The 18603-nt window shown below is 52.3% G+C and overlaps 5 protein-coding genes across 5 annotated transcripts; 2 read left to right on the top strand and 3 right to left on the bottom strand.

The window, feature by feature from the left end:
* Positions 1-1375: 1375 nt before the first annotated feature.
* Positions 1376-3137, bottom strand: GUITHDRAFT_116411 (hypothetical protein; the record flags this gene model as incomplete). Its single annotated transcript, XM_005824370.1, has 4 exons — positions 1376-1465; positions 1517-1605; positions 1657-2850; positions 2897-3137. The coding sequence occupies 4 exons, from the start codon at positions 3135-3137 to the stop codon at positions 1376-1378; spliced, it is 1614 nt and encodes a 537-aa protein (XP_005824427.1).
* A 3174-nt stretch (positions 3138-6311) lies between these two features.
* On the bottom strand, positions 6312-7872 carry GUITHDRAFT_116409 (hypothetical protein; the record flags this gene model as incomplete). The annotated part of the gene is made up of 4 exons (XM_005824369.1): positions 6312-6401; positions 6465-6553; positions 6605-7516; positions 7635-7872. 4 exons carry the CDS (start codon positions 7870-7872, stop codon positions 6312-6314), a joined length of 1329 nt encoding a protein of 442 aa, XP_005824426.1.
* Positions 7873-9601: 1729 nt separating this feature from the next.
* GUITHDRAFT_116408 (hypothetical protein) lies at positions 9602-10111 on the top strand (the record flags this gene model as incomplete). The annotated part of the gene is made up of 1 exon (XM_005824368.1): positions 9602-10111. The coding sequence occupies one exon, from the start codon at positions 9602-9604 to the stop codon at positions 10109-10111; it is 510 nt and encodes a 169-aa protein (XP_005824425.1).
* Positions 10112-13585: 3474 nt separating this feature from the next.
* On the bottom strand, positions 13586-14516 carry GUITHDRAFT_145001 (hypothetical protein; the record flags this gene model as incomplete). The annotated part of the gene is made up of 5 exons (XM_005824367.1): positions 13586-13646; positions 13701-13750; positions 13870-14019; positions 14150-14344; positions 14457-14516. 5 exons carry the CDS (start codon positions 14514-14516, stop codon positions 13586-13588), a joined length of 516 nt encoding a protein of 171 aa, XP_005824424.1.
* Positions 14517-15709: 1193 nt separating this feature from the next.
* On the top strand, positions 15710-18363 carry GUITHDRAFT_145000 (hypothetical protein; the record flags this gene model as incomplete). The annotated part of the gene is made up of 8 exons (XM_005824366.1): positions 15710-16291; positions 16324-16880; positions 16936-16982; positions 17285-17370; positions 17557-17598; positions 17795-17926; positions 18089-18151; positions 18310-18363. 8 exons carry the CDS (start codon positions 15710-15712, stop codon positions 18361-18363), a joined length of 1563 nt encoding a protein of 520 aa, XP_005824423.1.
* Positions 18364-18603: the final 240 nt, after the last annotated feature.

Raw genomic sequence — 18603 nt, 5'->3', positions numbered from 1 at the left:
TGGCTTTCTTGCCGCACGGACGTCTGCCAAGGACGGGGCGCACAAGAGGTAAAGAGCGAGGAGTGGGGGAGGGGAGAACACCTGGCATGTGCGGCAAGGACGAAGAGGAGGAGGTAGCATGACCAACTATGAGGGAAGAGGATAGTGCCTATAGAGGAAGAGAGGGGGGAGCAGCGTCTAGACGTGTGATAGTGAGGCAAGAGAGAGGAAGAGGAGTGAGTAGTGCTGAACAGTCAAGCAGGTCAAGTACCAAGACGGCCGTTTCCAAGGCCTTCAAGGAGGCGAAAGTCGCCAAGCAGGCGATGGCTGAGGCGAGCGGAGGATCGAAGACGAGCCCGAGCACGGGAAGCAGTGCAGCGAAGACGAAAGGGAGGAGGGGAGGAGAGGAGGGAGACGGAGACTCAGACGACTCGGTAGGAGGAGTTCACTCGAACAGGAACAGCGAGGACGAGCTTGAGCAGCTGCAGCTGCAGATCAAGTACAACCTGCGAGGACGCGGCGACCCTGCCCGACCGGCCGAAGACAATGCTGAGAACAAGATGCAGAAGCGCCAGATGTGGGCCCGCCCCGTACCCATCGCCTCCCCCGAGACCTGAGGCACGCGGCTCTCGTTGGCGGGCAGTCTGAACGCATGGAGCAGACGTAGGGCTGATGTGAGAGAATGTCATGTATGTGAGGAAAGGTGATGGTGATGTTGGTGTTGGTGTTGGTGTTGGTGTTGGTGTTGGTGTTGATGTTGGTGTTGATGTTGATGTTGATGCCGCTGGTCTTCTACACATGAGCTGCTACGAAGAAAATCAGAAGGCGCAAAAGGTCTTGGTTGGTCCATAACTGCGAGAATGAATCGCCGAGTACTCCAGGCAAAACTGAGGGTTTAGGAAGACAGAGTCCACATTATAAGGATCAGGAGGCGAGAGAAGAGAGGGGGAAAGGAAAGAGGGGGTATTGGAGGAGGGGCAGGGGCAGGTAACAGGAGCAGCAGCAGGAGTTACAACGAGTGGATTGGGAGAAGGTTAGGCAGAAGGGGTTCAAATGTTGACCAGACGTCCACTCCTGAGAGACCAGGAGGAGAGCAACGAGCCGACGACGAGGGCGGATGAAACAACTTCCCTCAACGAGCGACCAGGGCAGGACTGATTAAGAAGAGCACAAAGTAGAGATGGGGAGATGAAGGCGATGAGAAGTATGCGAACGTACCAGCAAAACGAACCAACCAATGATCAACGTAACGTTGAATCCAACGCTTCCCCGACAGTTCACCTGTACTTATACACACAAGACAAGCTGATAGTGCGAGGAATGATCGACTGGAGGAACAGTGATATTCTCCTGTGAAAGTTTAAAGTACAAGGCTGACTACAAAGGTCGCCGCATGTTAAAACGCTAGATGAGGCTTCTTCTCTGCGATCTTCTTCTTCGCTTCATAGAACTCCTCAAACGTTATCATCCCGTCTCCGTTGCTATCCTGAGCAAGATGTCAGTCCCCTTCCCCCCGATGACTCTGTCAGACGCCTACCATGAAGTCAAAAAGCTCGGCAAGCTCATCCTGCTCCATCCTGTGCTTGAGCCCTTCAAACAGCTCATCGTGCGACAGCGTCCCATCGCCTGGTCGTACCCAGCATGTCAACCTCTACATCGATAGTCTCGACACGTCACCGTTGCAGTCTAGGCGGTCAAACTCGAACCGGATCGGGCAGGTCACGATCTGTGGGACAGAATGACTTCGTTGTAAATTGGGGGGGGCTTTCTTGGCTAGCCCAGCTGACGACGAGGTTCGTTGTATTTCTAGCTGCTCAGAGCTGGAGGAACGTTCAAATCCCGATGTCGACTGTGTTCGCCTTATGCTAGGTAAGCTTGAAAACGACTTGGCTTGTACAGCTGAAAGATGCGCACGCTGTGTTTTCGGCTCAGCAGAAGTCTTTTGGGCTAGTCCAGCAGACGACGAGGTTCGTTTTATTTCCAGCTGTTCAATGTTGCAAGAATGATCCATTCCTGAACTCGATTGCGTTCGCCTTATGCTTGGTAAGCTTGAAAACGACTTGGCGTGTACAGCTGACGACGAGGTTCGTTGTATGCCTGCTTCCTTTGACACCGCTTTCTCAACTCCGGATATCGATGCCCTCCTCACAAGCTTCCCTGCGCCCTTGGAGTCTGACTTCTTCGGCTTGTCCTGAGCCTCGGACTGCTTGGCTTGAGCTTCCATCTCCTCCAGATGGTCTTCGACGGTGAGCTCTCCGGTCTTGTTCTTGGGTTTGGATAATGCCGCCAGTCGCTGCTCGGCTTTCGACTTGACTGACTTTGCAAGGAGCTTGTAAGTGATGAGCACGAAATGCTCCCTGTCAATGCCGGCATCGCCCTCGCTCCCGACTTGAGCAAGAAGCTTGCTCAGCTGCGTGTCGTCCACATGCTTGCCAAACTTGCCCAGCGCCTCGATCACCCCCGCTTTGTCGAGGAAGTCTTGGCCGTTGGAGTAGAACTCGTAGATCTCCTGCACCTTGGTCTTGTACTCGCTCAGCGGCGTCTTCTTGTACAGGGCCTTCTTGGACGGCCACGTCGTCATCAGCTGTCGCTTCCGAGCATCTTGAAGCATCTTCATGCAAGCGCCCATCTTGTCGCCTCGGCGGAGGTTTTGCATGACCTCGGTCAAGCAGGCAGTGCTGCGATCTATGTTGACTTGGGAGGACTTGAGGTTACTATGACACATCAAGATCTGAGACATGATGAACTCGTCCAACGTGATGCACTCATCGTTGTCCTTGTCGAGTTGATGATAGACTCGCTCGATCTCATCTGGCGGCATCTGGTCCTTCATGCCTTCACAGAACTCTTCAAACGTCAAGACTCCATCGCCTGGGCAGATTGTCGTTAGTGTTCGAAGCAGCATTGCATGGTTTACCATCCACATCTATTGCATTGAATTCCTCCACCAGTCTTTCCTTGCCTGCAGGAGTTTGAACTATTTTCTTCATTGCTTCTTCTCGGGAAATGAGGCCATCTTCGTTCTCATCGAAGACTTGAATCAAAACTTCGATCGTTTTCTTCGGTATGTTGCATTCCGACAAAGCTTGTTCGATATCGTTGACGGAAAGAAAATTATCTCCGATGAGCAGAATATCATCGAATAGCTTGACACTCATCCTTCAAAAAGCGAAAGTATCAGACAGACAATGGGAAGATCTTCAGTGAAATAGAGAGAGAAGGTTGATCATAAGGGAACAAATGTTGTTATGGTGGAAATAGACGTTGTTGTGGTGGAGCATCATTGTAAAGAGCTTTTCAAATGAGGATATTGAGTGGTTTGTAGCGGAACATATCGACACTGCGGAGGACAGAGGGAGAGGATATGAGTTAGTGAATCAGGAGATGCAAGTTACTACACAGTTGGGAAGAGGGAGGACATCAGTTGTGGAGACGAGGAAGAGGAGGTTTCTAGCTCGAACAAGTGGAGAATAAGTGGATAACAAGAGGAGACAGGTGGAGAATAAGCAGAGAATAAGCAGAGAATGTGTAAACAACATGTGGACAACATGTAGACAACATGTAGACAACATGTAGACAACATGTAGACAACATGTAGACAACATGTAGACAACATCTGGAGATCAGGTTTGGCTACGAGTGAGGCTGGGAGGAAGTTCAACAAACATGATAATGAACCTGCAAATCCCGTTAATTCGAGTAGGGGTCATTACAAGGTCAATAGAAGGGGTAGTATGTGAAGGCAGTGCGGCCGTGACTTTGACAAAGCTTCATTCAGGACGGGTGTTTATGCCATTCAAATGGAGGGGTACTCAACCGATACTCAATTTCGTGGTCAAATTTCCGTCAGCAGATCGGATTGGCGCCTGGAGTTTCAAAACCCGGCAGTGACCCCCTATAGTCTAGTAGGAAGGAGGGGTAGATATCATATTTTTGGACCGTGCGAGTCAACGGTTCAACGGTCGAGTCAGTGCTAAAACCGGGACTGAGATGCGGCCCCGGGCCCGGCCCGACAGTGAGTCTGACTCCGAGTCAGTGAGTCAGGCTGGGCCGCCGCGGCCTGGCAGCGGCCTGGCAGGGCGGCCAGCTCACGGCCCGGCCCGGGCGGCTGAGTCCCGGCGGCCGGACGGCACTGCGCAGCCGTTGAACTCCGGCGGAACGTTACTGAGTTACTAGTTAGTAGCATTCAGCCAGTGTCACCGTGACTGAACAACTCAGTTCACTGACACCGAGTCACTGTCGGCCACATGGCATGCGGGTACCAAGGTACCGTCGTACAGTCACGGTGACTCGGAAGTCACTTGAAGCCTCCGAGTCAGTGATGAGTTCGGATGACGTTCAAGGATGCGGGCGGCAAGTTGATGATCACGCACTGAGTTGGTGTCGCTGGTCAGTTTTACACATGAGCTGCTACAAAGACAATCAGAAGGCACAAAAGGTCTTGGTTGGTCCATAACTGCGAGAATGAACAGCCGAGTACTCCTGGCGTAATGAACGGGTGAGGGAAAGGGGGGGATGGCAGTGGTAAAGGGAAGGGAGTATCGACATAAGAAGCACAGATAGAGGGGAAAGATAAAGCCTCATCGAGGGAAGCGAGAAACAAACCTTTCGATTCACTTTGGAGAAGTGACTATCGAGCAAAGACAAAGCTTCCTTATCTGGAATATCGTCAGAGGGGTTCTCCTTGTTTTCCTCATCTTTCTCATCAGCTTCCTCCCCCTCAAATCCTCCCTGCTCCTCCCCGCGCTCACCGATGGATCTTCTTTCATCCATTCTAGCAGCAGACGATGAAATTTTTTGCAGAATGAAACCATCTTTGACAACTTTTGCTGGCCTCTCGTTGGCTGGAAATTTGATCTTTTTCCCCCTAACCTTCTTCTCCTCCCTTACGTTCTTCTTCCGTTGCTCCTGTTCCTCGCGCATGATGGCATCCAGAACATCCAAGGAGAGAGCTTCTTTGGAAGACCTTGGATCTCTGTCTTCTTTCTTCTTTGGATTCTTCTTCTGCTCTCTCATCTTCTCCTCTTTCTCCCTGTTGCGAAATTTCTTTTGCTCTTCCATCGCCTTCCTGCCTGCTTGCTCTGCCTTTAGGACATCGAGGAGAGCCTGTTGTGCTGCTCCTTTGCTAACCTCCTCTGGCGCTTCATCTGAGTCATCGTCGACATCTTGCTGCTGCTGTTGCTGCATGACCTGCTGTTCGACGTCACCCTTGGGTGTTGCTTTTGTTCTTTTGCTACTCGAGGGTTCTGCCTCATCTCCTGCATCTTTCCTTACCCTTTTGCTTCTACTTTCTTGCCCGGCGTTCACTTTGGAATTGTTTTGCTGTGTTTTTGGTTCCTTGGCGCTTCCTTTCGAATTGTCCTTCCCTTCTGGCTCCTTCGCACCTTCTGCATTCCCATCTTGTGTCTTGCTCTCTTGCTCGATACTTGTCTTGGATCGCTTCATATTTCGTCCCAAAGCAGAGGAGGACTTCTCTACCATCTCTTGTTTCCCGTCTTTGGGAGCGACCCTGGACGTTCGTGCTCGTGTACCAACTGATTGCTCTCGTTGCTCGACATCCTTCCCGTCATCTTTTTGCGATCTCAATCCTTTACGCCCAGTCTGCATCTTGTCTTGATCTAAGTTATCATGCTGGCTATTGTCGTTCATCTCCTTCTCCCCCTCCTCCTTCTCGCTCCTCCTCGTCTGCCGTTTGGTTGCCACCATGATGCCGCCTACACAAACTTTTCGCCTCCACCCCTACCCCCTACCCCGGTAATTGGCTCCCAATCATGCTGAACCCAGCATGACCAAAACATAATTCAAACTTTGTTTGTTATTTTGAAATGTACAGCTTATAGGTGAGGGTGTGTTGAATCTTCTTCCCACAAGCCCAGTAGCTTTCATTGACTACCCCCAGTGAACAACTACCCACCCCGAGGACCAGAAGATGGAAAAGGGAAAATGAGGGGGTGATTGGTGCACGTGCAGCCTTCTGCCCGGCCCGGCGGGACTGGGAGACTCGGACTCGGGATTTCACTACAGTCAAGTCTCGGAATGCTGGAAGGACTCTTTTTAACTTAACTTTGAGTAAAGGGGCTTCAAGTGAAAGTGATTACTCAAAGCTAAGTTAAAAATCAGTACGAGGACAATCACCTGAGGGTTGACCCTGACCTTTATCATAGTATAATAATGGAAATAAGCTAACTTAACAACTTGAACAACAAGCCATCCTGATTAGATGCCATTCTGTCCATCACCATCATCAAAGTTCAACATCACAATACATAACTCCTGATCATCGAATAATTGCATCAAAAATATGTAACTGAGTCTAAACAGGTCGCCGCATGTCAAAACGCTAGATGAGGCTTCTTCTCTGCGATCTTCTTCTTCGCTTCATAGAACTCCTCAAACGTTATCATCCCGTCTCCGTTGCTATCCTGAGCAAGATGTCAGTCCCCTTCCCCCCGATGACTCTGCACACGCTTCCGTCAGACGCCTACCATGAAGTCAAAAAGCTCGGCAAGCTCATCCTGCTCCATCCTGTGCTTGAGCCCTTCAAACAGCTCATCGTGCGACAGCGTCCCATCGCCTGGTCGTACCCAGCATGTCAACCTCTACATCGATAGTCTCGACACGTCACCGTTGCAGTCTAGGCGGTCAAACTCGAACCGGATCGGGCAGGTCACGATCTGTGGGACAGAATGACTTCGTTGTAAATTGGGAGGGGCTTTCTTGGCTAGTCCAGCTGACGACGAGGTTCGTTGTATCTTCGGCTCAGCAGAAGTCTTTTTGGCTACTTTCTCAACTCCGGATATCGATGCCCTCCTCACAAGCTTCCCTGCGCCCTTGGAGTCTGACTTCTTCGGCTTGTCCTGAGCCTCGGACTGCTTGGCTTGAGCTTCCATCTCCTCCAGATGGTCTTCGACGGTGAGCTCTCCGGTCTTGTTCTTGGGTTTGGATAATGCCGCCAGTCGCTGCTCGGCTTTCGACTTGACTGACTTTGCAAGGAGCTTGTAAGTGATGAGCACGAAATGCTCCCTGTCAATGCCGGCATCGCCCTCGCTCCCGACTTGAGCAAGAAGCTTGCTCAGCTGCGTGTCGTCCACATGCTTGCCAAACTTGCCCAGCGCCTCGATCACCCCCGCTTTGTCGAGGAAGTCTTGGCCGTTGGAGTAGAACTCGTAGATCTCCTGCACCTTGGTCTTGTACTCGCTCAGCGGCGTCTTCTTGTACAGGGCCTTCTTGGACGGCCACGTCGTCATCAGCTGTCGCTTCCGAGCATCTTGAAGCATCTTCATGCAAGCGCCCATCTTGTCGCCTCGGCGGAGGTTTTGCATGACCTCGGTCAAGCAGGCAGTGCTGCGATCTATGTTGACTTGGGAGGACTTGAGGTTACTATGACACATCATGATCTGAGACATGATGAACTCGTCCAACGTGATGCACTCATCGTTGTCCTTGTCGAGTTGATGATAGACTCGCTCGATCTCATCTGGCGGCATCTGGTCCTTCATGCCTTCATAAAACTCTTCATACGTCAAGACTCCATCGCCTGGGCAGATCCAGGTGAGTTTTGTTTGAAAATCGTCAAGTATGAATGAACAAGACTTTTGGGAATACAATCGGTGTTGCAGTGCAACAAGACAGATGCAGATCACAGACAGGTTTACCGTTCACGTCTATTGCGTTGAAATGCTCGATCAGCTTTTCCTTTCCCGCAGGTATCTGTACTAGTTTCTTCATTGCTTCGTCTCGAGAAATGAGGCCATCTTCGTTCTCGTCAAATGTCTCAAACAGCACTCTTATCGTGTCGTTAACTTCAGGGCTGGTCAGTGCTTGTTGGATCTCTTTGACGGACAGGAAACCATCCCCGTTTGTGTCGATTTGATCGAACAGTTCGACGTTCATGGCTGGTATAAGAGGAAGCAAAGGGGGACGAAGGTAGGAATCAGCAGCAACGCGGTTGATACCAGGAAGAAACGGAAGCAAGACGGTTTGGCTATACGATTCTCCAGCACAGGGGAGGGGAACATTCTGACCACCCCCTTGTTAGATTACCTACTACCCCACGAAGATCCTAGCATTTCACCCCCCTGCACTCGGGCTTACTATAATTGACCGCGAGCTCCGAGCTTTTCTCTAAAGTGGCACAAGTAGGGGTAGTACAGGGCTAAGAAGGTGGGGTCTCAGAATCCCTGGAGCGTGACACACTGTCAACGTTACGTGACCGTTACCTGTTGAGCCCGTTCGGTACTGGCCATGGTTGATGATCACTGGGGCTGGTCTATGACCGCTGCGGCTCAAGCCTGTGCCTGTCACCCAATGTTAAAATCAGTTACCTCAGGACAACGAGGAGCCGCTTCACTGACCTGACAGTGCTAGTTTCAACCGGGCCCGCCGGGGCGGAACTTAGTCAGCGGCTGCGGCAGTGCGTCCGGGCCCGGACTCGGGAGCCTCGGAGTGCCACTCAGGCTGTCCGCGGCAGGCTCAGTACGAGGACAATCAGGAGAGTCGAGGAGGCTTGACCGTACCGTCCGACGGTCCCGCCGGCCCGGGCCGCACCCGGTGGCCAAACTTTCAAACGGAACGGCGAGACCGAGAGAAAAGACAGCCGCGAACCAAACCTAATCCTGCCAACTGCTGTCCCCCCGAAACTTTACTGATACCGAAGTTCACTTAACGTCAACAGTGCGCGCAGGCCCGGTGACAGTGACCATCAGAGTCCCCCCGGCCGGCGGCGCGCGGCCGCGCGGCCGGCCATGGCCAGCGACTCAGTCCGGACTCCGTGTTGGAATGACTCGGACGCCGCGCCGCCGTCGGATGATCATGACAGTACAGTACGGTACCGGAACTTGCCGCAGTGCGGCAGTGCCGCGTGCCGCGGTGCACCCCGGGCGATAATCATGGGCAGCGAAGGATTGGGAGGCCGCCTTGAGCTGACGAACTTCGGATCCTGGACCGGATGCGTTTGCAAGTCGGATCCGAGTCACCTGAGACGTCTTGCGAGGCCGAGAGACCATCCAGCGCTGCCGTTCAACCAGTCACCTTCAATCAACGGTTCAACGGTTCGCCGAGCGATCCGCCAGCCACCCGGCACAGAAAGCGCACTGAACGCATCATCCGAGGCTGCAAGAGTCCATCAGTGCTGGCGATGATGGGAAGAAAGGCCTTTCAAGTTTGGCGGAACGTGCTGTGTACAGTGTCATTACGTCATCATTCCGGCGAGTAACTTAGTAACCCCAACCCCTAACTGGTATCATCGTGCACTTCTGCTGCCGAGGTACTTTGGTACTAGTTTGGTTCATCCGTCAACCGTGACTTGCCAGTGGTGCCGGCCATGAGCTATTCAAGTGCCGGTCCGACCGTCAGAAAGACAGCAAAGCCCCTGGTAGGTCCGAGTGCCTTACCGCGGCGGCTGCCTGCCCTCCGCCCCAGTGGGGTTTCCTACCCCACCCTCCCTCGGGCAAGGTCACCACCGAGACAACTTGCAGGTACCCCCTGTCGAGACCCAGGATGACCCACCCCAAGCAACGCCTAGCCCGACCACCATAGGGACACACCACGCACCCCTTCTGGCCATTTCGGGTGGGGCGAGGCTTGTTTGCCTCTCCGCGGTCTCAAGGTTGTGACAGACAGTATGCCTGACATGTGCTTCAACAGCGTGATGATATGCGCCGCATGTTCTGTAACAGCACAATCCTTTGAGACATTTCTCAAGGGGCTTGACAGGAAGGACAGAATAGGACTGTTTGGGCACTTCTTGCCATGTCCAGCTTCGGCTGATTGGTTCCTTTGGACCTATGAGCACTGGGGCACCAAGTGGGATGTCTCAGATCCCACATGGGAACGCAACGACCTTTCCTTTCATCTGAAGTTTGAGACCGCATGGGCCCCACCCATTCCTTTCTACGAATATCTTGAATCTGCTGATGGCGGGGACTGGATAGTTGATGCCATTTTCCATTCAGCTGCTGCGGAGGTGGTTGGACGCTACGCCTGCGGATCTCAGAAGACCTGGAAATACACCTTCCATGACCCGAATTGGCGGGACAGACTGCCTAAAAAGATTGTTGACGAAGCTGGGCTAGACCGCGAGTATGCAGAATGGCTCGAATGGAATGAGAGCTGTAGAAAGCAGGATCAGTAGACGCTTGTCATTGCAGTAAATGTAGCCAGACTACAACTCGATATCTGCTGAGACATCAGTAACGAGCACATGCGCTCACATTGCATCTCGCGTTCATAGAAGCAGCCTGCTCTGTAGACAAGACCACTGGGTCACGAATGCAACCGGTGGAAGGTAAGAGCGGGCAGGGCTTCTTTCTTTGTAGACTTGGTGGAGCATCGCGAGTCAAAGCTACGAGTCGTAGGACGATAGTTGTGGGATGGTCAGTTAGATCTCAGCAAGAGGCACAGGATCAAAGTTGGCGTACACGATGTAGTTGCCCGCAACATGTTGCAAAAGAACAGGTTGACGCTGACGGCGACGTCCGCGACATCTGTGAACAGGTGCTCCATATACTGTCATAAGACATGTTGCGCAGGGCTAATGACCAGCTGACTCGAAGCAAGAAGAAGACGGGACGAGGGCACGAGAGGAAGGGCGAGGACGGGAAGTGGGGGGGAGGCTGTCACGGGCTGTTGAAGCAGTTTATCACAGGCGATATGATGAGACTATTGGAGAGCATTGCGATGAGCCGCGGTGTCCTCTACATGGCTAGATAAACTGATCCAGCGCAATCAAAACTTGAGCCGGCCCGCACGCCTCGTGGCTGTCGGGGTAGCTAGTGGCGTACACGAGAACAGATGGAGGGTGCTGCTTCTCGCTGCTCTCAGCTCAGCCTTGCCCACTCACTGGATCGGATCGGATGGCGGCAGCGCGAGGAGCCTTGTCCTCGCACCCTCGTCAGGCTCTGAGGGCCCTCCCCTCCCCGGCTCCAACTTCTCTTGGGACTAGAAAACACGACGTGCCGTTATTTCATGCTGGGCAGAGGGGTTTCACTGGTCGAGGCGGAGGAGAGTCGGAAAGTACTTGGGCTTCGGTAGCTGGCCGTTAGTACTGCATTGTGCCTTTTGCTTGTGCGTGAGTAGCTTGTGGTCCGTTGTTACAGTCGAGTGTTACCAGGCCAAGAGAAGTGGTATCTGTAGCCTGTCTGTCTGAATAGCAGCCCATGTCAGAGAGTACACAACGAGAGTAGATTCTTTGTACCCCACATTTTGCTTTGGCTATTGCGATTGTAAGATATGATGTTGTAAGTTTCTCGCACATAACACCGCGCAGTAAGATTGTGACACGTGTACAAGGGATGGATGAAGTGCAAGAAAGCCTTTGTACGGTGGCACTCGCTAAGCATCCACGCAGAGCGCTGACTCGAATGTCTTTCTCCCCCGACGTGGATTTTGCGTGCAGAGAGTTGCAACTTGAGTTTCATGTTTCTGTTTCATACATAACTGCCTGTCATCTGACGCCCTTTCTCAAGGTCGTCGTTGATTGGGCTTACAAGTTTGACTGGCGTTCGGAAAGCTGAGAATGTCATCTGACTCTATGATATTTGGATGTTGATATTTATATCTCCTTGAGTTCAATCCAGCATTCATTCTGTTGAGGCATGGATTGGCGATCTTGAAGCCATCATGTAGCAATGGTAGCATCTGAAAGAGAAGAGTCATTAGCACGTACAATAGAAGAGAAAGCGCGATTGATGTCAGTATTTCCTCATACTTGTATCGCCTCAAACTGGTATTGATAGCTATTCCTACTCACTACATAATACGACGTGCTATAACAAAACGTTCTAGTATCAGAATAGACTATGTCAGAAATAACTTTTCTGCAGGACAAGCTGCTGTCCAGCTCTCCTACGACTCGTAGCTTTGACTCGCGATGCTCCACCAAGTCTACAAAGAAAGAAGCCCTGCCCGCTCTTACCTTCCACCGGTTGCATTCGTGACCCAGTGGTCTTGTCTACAGAGCAGGCTGCTTCTATGAACGCGAGATGCAATGTGAGCGCATGTGCTCGTTACTGATGTCTCAGCAGATATCGAGTTGTAGTCTGGCTACATTTACTGCAATGACAAGCGTCTACTGATCCTGCTTTCTACAGCTCTCATTCCGTTCGAGCCAGTCTGCATACTCCTGGCGGGCCGGGCCGAGGTTGCTGATCTCAAGTGGCTTGCCTGCGAGCCTTCCCCTACCTCGGTCTGTCCGTTGATCTTTACCCTGTCGTCTTGTAACTGTATCCTTCTCTATCCTTCATGCTTGTTCTTCTCGCCGTCTCTCTCGTTCCTCTTGCTGGCCAGGTCCTTGGTACCCTGATCCCTATCAGTCTCCTGATTATCTCACCGTTGTTCCGGTTCGTTGGTTGTATCTCCTCGTCCCCTTGAGGTCCACAGCATGTGTTGCACATCGAGCAGCTGTATGACTACCTTGGTCATGACTCTGTCGATTATATCCTCGTCCATAAGCAGGTTGCGGAAGTTTGTAGTCCATTGCTGCTCCATGATGCTACTTCAGTGTTCTTGCTTAGGCTTGTCATCTCTGCCCGCAGTGCTGCATATTTCTGTTCCTTCTCCTGAAACTTCGCTTTCAGATTTGCCAGGCTGCTTCCCTCGCCAGTGAACTCTGAAGTTCGTGCTATCTCCATTAGCACAATGTGATTGGACCTTCTGAAGTAGCAGAGCCCATCCGGTATGAGATTGCCATGTTCAGGTGCACACACAGTCCTAGCCCTGTTATAGAGTTGATTGGTGTTTGCCATCAAATCTCATGTTCAATGGTTTTTTTCTTCCAGCATTGTATCAAGCATCCCTTGATTGTTTCCATTACTCTGTTGTGTGTGAGGACAGGACCACCATGCGCTCAAGTTGTTAACTGGCAGGCTGGACATGTACCCAGCTTTCCTCCTTTCCCTCGCACCAAGGGCAGCATGGAGATGTCGTCTTCTTCCACTGGAACAGCTTCTTCCTCGTTGAATGCAGACCAAGTAATAGCTTGGATAGCTGTCCGGAGGGAGGCGAGAAGCATCGCAGTATGACCGTGGACTGGCAAACAATCATGGCAGCCCGCCGTGATCATTAGTGAATGACAACTGAGACGTTGAACCATGACACCTTTACTCAAAATTGTTGAACATACATCTGCTTTAATTCATCAAGTCACGGAGACTGTACCGTAGTACCTATCACCATCAACTGAGCGGTGCATGACAGTGTTCTAGCCGGGAGATGACTCGGCGATCCACCGCAGGCTGAGCGGCCAATCTTTACACACTCATGATCCACTTAGATGATGATGCTGCTCTGACTGCCAGAGCTTCACTGATACGGTGACGGAGTCACTTGAAGAAGATACATTACAAGTTACGTCGTCCGATCAAACCAGGGTGAACTGGTGTCAGTCAGCTCACTGCAGTCCACCCGGCGGTTACCGTCGAAAACTGGCATGATGTTTACGGCACAAATCTGACACTCGCTGTCACAAAATTCCTGAACCATTGGAAAATAAACATCATGTTGTTCCGTTTGTCCTCCGTAGCTTTCGGGACCCAGAATATCGTTGATTTCTGCCTCCGGCCATTCTTTTTGTGTTTCAAAAAATTGGATTTGGTTGTTATCATCTTCCTCACAAGTAGTTCTTGGGCATGTCCCTGAGCAGTTCTGTTTGAGTGATGCACATTCCGATGCTAATTGACCACAAGGAATGTAGTGAAACATGGACACCGTTTCCCCTGTATCACCTTCGTAATTGTGTGTGTGACTTTCGCAGCGACGGTTTGAATTGTGTATCCTGCAAACAGTAGAGGATGATGGCTGCAGAAAAGAAGGATCTCGGTCCTGGGCTCGTTCACACTCATATTCCTGAAGTTCGATTTCCAATGACTTAGAAGCCAAGGCTTGCACGCGTACCTCTTCCCAAGCATCGTGAAATTGTTGGCACACGAGCAGGAATTTTGCCTTTAGCGTCGAGAGATCTTGTGCAGGACAGAAGTCTTTCAGAACCTCCCATCCGGCATCCAGCAGCTTCAAATCATTGCAATGTTTTGGATTCAACCATCGCTTGCACACGAAGAAATATTTCATTCCTATCCGAAAATCAGTTGAAACAAAAAAGTTAGCGCGAGATACCTCGAGCATGTTTACTCTGGGAATTTTCCACATCTTCTAAGAATGGGCTTCTTGATCTCACCTTGGGGAAACCATTCTGCTCCAGACACTTATTGTATTCCACCAACGTGAGGCCTTGCCTCCCGACGTGGTTGCATTCATTCCTTATGGCTGATGGCATGAATGCAGACAAGGCTCGAAAGAGAGACAACTTCCCGGTTCTGTCAAGAGTGTAGGACGATCGAAACTTGCTCGCTTCTTTCACGTCTGCCGTCACCTGTAAAGTAGAGCACAGTCAGCTTTGTCACAACAAATTTTGCACGACAAGAATAAGATTTGGATGAAACAGGAGCGCAGAAGACTTAGCAACAAACTTTGCAGGCACTTACGGCTCGAGCAAACAGGATCCCGAGCCTCTTGTTTGCGTTGGAAGCTCTCGCCCGTCCCATGGCGTTAGCGCGGCCCTTCCAAATCCGTACACGCGTATCCGTTCACAATCGCGGAACATTCTTTACAAGATTTTTAAACCTGCACCGACCCCTACCCCTCCCTTGCTCACCAATTCCCTTTTCAAGCACCCCCCCTTACCACCGCCCCCATGTTGACTTCGGGCGTTTGCGACTGTGGGGTGGAAAGATTTTCAACAAACCGGTACAAAACTTTACTCAACTTGTCGGAAAGGAGGAAAAAAAAGAAAAAATTCCGGCGAAGGCAGAGGTAGGGCTCTATGAGCAGTTGCCAGTCAATACATTATTATTTTCAGCCAATAATAGTACAGTACTGTCGCGATCGGTGCTAAAATACATATAGTTGACATCTTAAAAATACTTTTCAAGTTTCGGAGAATTCAAGTAGACTGGTGATGAGTAAAGAAGGTGATGAGCCAGGAGCTTGTGGCCGCCGTCCTCTAGTCAAAGGCGTTAACTTATCTGTCAACTTCGACAACAGGCTGCGGCGGCCCGGCCCGGGCCGGCCGCGCCCGGCCGGGCGCCGCCGCGCGCAGGCTGCCACCGGGATCTCCTGCGGCGCCCCGCCGTGCCCCACTGGGCCTGGCACTCGGGCTAGGCTAGTAAAAGATACTGATAGCGCCGAGTTAACTTTACTCAAAGTTAAGTTAAAGATGAGGACACTGAATCAGTCGGAGAGTGAATCAAGGCTTGCCAAGTTGACCCTGACACTGTTCAAACGGTTCACGGTTAACCCGGGACCCTTGAAAGAGTCGTGACTAACAAAACTCTCCTGTCCCTCAGCGGTACGCCGACGGTCACCGGTACAGTACGGTAAACCAAAGGTGACAGGGCTGCAGGCCTCACGGCCACTGAGTGACTCAGCAACCCGCCGCTCTTTTTACTCAAAGTTAAGTTAAAAATCAGTACGAGGACAATAATGAGAGTCGAGGAGGCTTGGCCGACCCTGACACTGTCGCACAGCCGCTCAATCCGGTCCGTCACTGAGTCGCCGGGCGGCCGCGGCCGCCCGGGTCCCCGCCGGTACGGTCACTCGAAAGGTCTGCCGCCGATATCCGTTGAAAGGTTTGACATCGCCTCCCCACCATAGGCACCAGCACTCGCTCCTCTTCAACGCGTCGAGCTGACAACACACTGATGCTTGCAGCTCTGATGAGCTGATACTTAACTTTCGGATGTTCAGGTGGATGCGAAGGGAAGGGGGAGGGACAGGAGCAGAGCAAGCAAGAGAGTTGAGAGGATTTGAGGGCCTGGAAGAGTCGGAGGCAGCTCCAGCATCTGACGATGGAGCTCGCGATCGCTCTGGGATGGTAGGAGCGGCTTCCATCTCAGAGGAGTCAGCACGGAGAGAGGATCCACTGAAGCATGCGGCTTCGGTCCTACCTCCCATCGCTGAAGGCCCGGCATCAAGGAGGAAGGAGGAAGAGAAGCGAGCTCAGGGGGGCGTTCGGATGCCTGCAATCCTGAAGAACGCCGAGCAAGGCAGCGTGCATGGCGCGAGCAAGGAAGTGGCTTTCAGCATAGAGAAGAATGATTCTGTCGAGCTGCGGAATCCCATCAGGGAAGGACAGATCTTCTCTTCCTCCTTTGACTGGCTGGCCTGCCGGTGCGGCAGGAAATGCGCTAAGGAGGTCGGAATATGTCCCCTCCAGGCTCGAGGGCTAGCGAGGAGGCTAGTGGATGGGAGCAGCATGTCAGTCTCTCAGCTTCGGGAGCCAAGAGACGTGGATGGGTACGCGGTAGGGACGAAACTGCATGTGCGTGTAGGAGCAAGGTGATCGTGTGGTAGGTGCGCGGCGGGCTGGGAGTGGGAGGGAAGGGAGTCGTGCGGCTCAAGTTTGACCCGTTCAACGGGGCTCTTGTTGCCATCAAGTCGTACGACAAGAGGAAATTGTTGCACATCAGGCAGTTGAACGACGTTGTTAAGGAGAAGTCTTGCCTGCAGAACGGGTTTGTTGTTGTCTACTGCAGTTTCCTATGTGACAAGCTTATCAGGGACACGATCACTGGACAACTCTACCTGGCCCATCCTTTCATCGTTGGAGTGCCGCTCAACTGCACCCTCCACGACGAGGAGCACCTCTACATTCTGATGGAGCCAGCGCTGGGTACGCGAGGAAAGCAGAGCTTGTGCTCTCTGATGAGAAGGCAGGTGGAGATCTCAAGACGTTTCTCAGGATGCAGCCTGAGATGGTACGCGGCTCCTGCTGCTTCCCTGCTGACGGCCTTTCTTCCTCAGCGCTACAAGTTCGCTACTTGTCAACTCTATGCCGCACAGGCTGTCGTAGCTCTGCACTACCTGCATTCCAAAGGGTTTGTACATCGAAATCTGCACCTTGAAAGCATGTAAGACCTGCGATGAAAGCACTCTCATGTCTACCTCATTCTTCCAACTTGACAGGGGGCTAGATCTTGAGGGAAGGTTGAAGCTAATGAGCTTCAGCGCAGGTATGAAGAGCGGGACGAGTTTCCCTCCCTCCCTGCCGTTTCCCCTCCCCTCCCCCTTTCTGCCCCTCTCTCCTCTCATCTCCTCTCCTCTCCTCTCCTCTCCTCTCCTCTCCTCGCTCCTCCTCCCTCCTCCTTGACAGCTGCTTACGTCAGCCACCACCGTCGAGGCCAAACCAGCAAAACGGCATCGCAACTGCACTATAGCCCCGCACCCTGCCCTGGGGATGATCGAATTCTTCTATAGGAGGAGGTCTTGACCTGATCGCCTTCCCCTCCTCCTGACCCCCTGGACGTCAGTGAAGCGAGAGATAAGAACTGGCAAGTCGTCAAGAGCTGCTTCTACGTTGCATCAAACATGACCCAAGGAGTAGCGTCGACCTTCTCCGAGGTGAAACCACAGCGAGGAAAGACAAATTTCCTTCCTCCTTCCTCCCTTCCTCCTTCCCTTCATCCCTTCCTCCCTCTCTCCCTCTCTCCCTCTCTCCCTCTCTCTCTCCCTCCCTCCTCCCTTCTCCAGCTGTTGTATTTCCCCCTTCGCTGTTCTGCTTCTCTTCAACTCCTTTACACCATTCAGGTTTCAGTCCCGAGAGTTCGGTGGACTCATCTTGCTCCTGAGGTAACTGTAGCGTCTCGTCCAGCCTTGTTCTTGTGTGTTCGCATTGCCCTCCTAGTTCCTCCTCCTCCTCCACCACCACCACCACGCTGTCACTTTCCTTTTCCGCTCGTCTCTCCTCTCTCCTCTCTCCTCTCTCTCCTCTCTCCTCTCTCCTCTCTCCTCTCTCCTCTCCTCATGCTCTTCCCCTCCTCTTCAGGTCGTCAAGCAGCTCCCGCATGACTTTGCTTCCGACTGGTGGTCTCTCGGCATCGCCATCTATGAGATGCTTTGCGGGTTTCCGCCCTTCTACCACGAGGACCCGCGCGTCGGCCTCACCCTCATCTGCATGGTCAGCATCAAGTTACTTGACCTGCTCCTCCTGCTCCTCCTCCTCTGACCTGTCGCCTTCTTCCTCCTCCCTTCTCTTCCTTCTTTTCCTCCTCCTCCTCCTCCTCCTCCTCCTCCTCCTCCCTTTGAGCTTGTTTTGCAAGCTGAGGTTATCTTCTGTCAGGCCAAATTTCAGCTTCCTGAGCACTTGAACTCTGCTTCTTCCAACCTCATCCGTCGCCTCCTGGTACTCCACCTGCCCCTGCTCCTGCTCATGCTGCTCCTGCTGCTGCTCCTGCTGCTCCTTCTCCTGCTCCTGCTGCTCCTTCTCCTGCTCTTACTGTTGTTGTCCTGCTCCTGCTTCCTAGTTCGTTTGTTCTCGTCAATGCACTGACATCCATCAAGGTGGTGGACACGAAAAACGGTTCGGCTCGAGGAAGGCAGGAGGAGCGCTGGTGATCAAGAAGCATCCTTTCTTCAGGTATCACCTCTCGCTTCCTCCTCCCTCCAGCCCTCCCTACCTCAATGTTTCTCTCTCCTCTCTCCTCCCTCCCTACCTCAATGTTTCTCTCTCTCCTCTCTCCTCCCTCCCTACCTCAATGTTTCTCTCTCCTCCCTCCAGCCCTCCCTACCTCAATGTTTCTCTCTCCTCTCTCCTCCCTCCCTACCTCAATGTTTCTCTCTCCTCTCTCCTCCCTC

The sequence above is a fragment of the Guillardia theta genome (assembly GCF_000315625.1).
Source record: "Guillardia theta CCMP2712 unplaced genomic scaffold GUITHscaffold_95, whole genome shotgun sequence".
Lineage (NCBI taxonomy): Eukaryota > Cryptophyceae > Pyrenomonadales > Geminigeraceae > Guillardia > Guillardia theta.
This window is presented reverse-complemented; position numbering and strand designations above follow the sequence as displayed.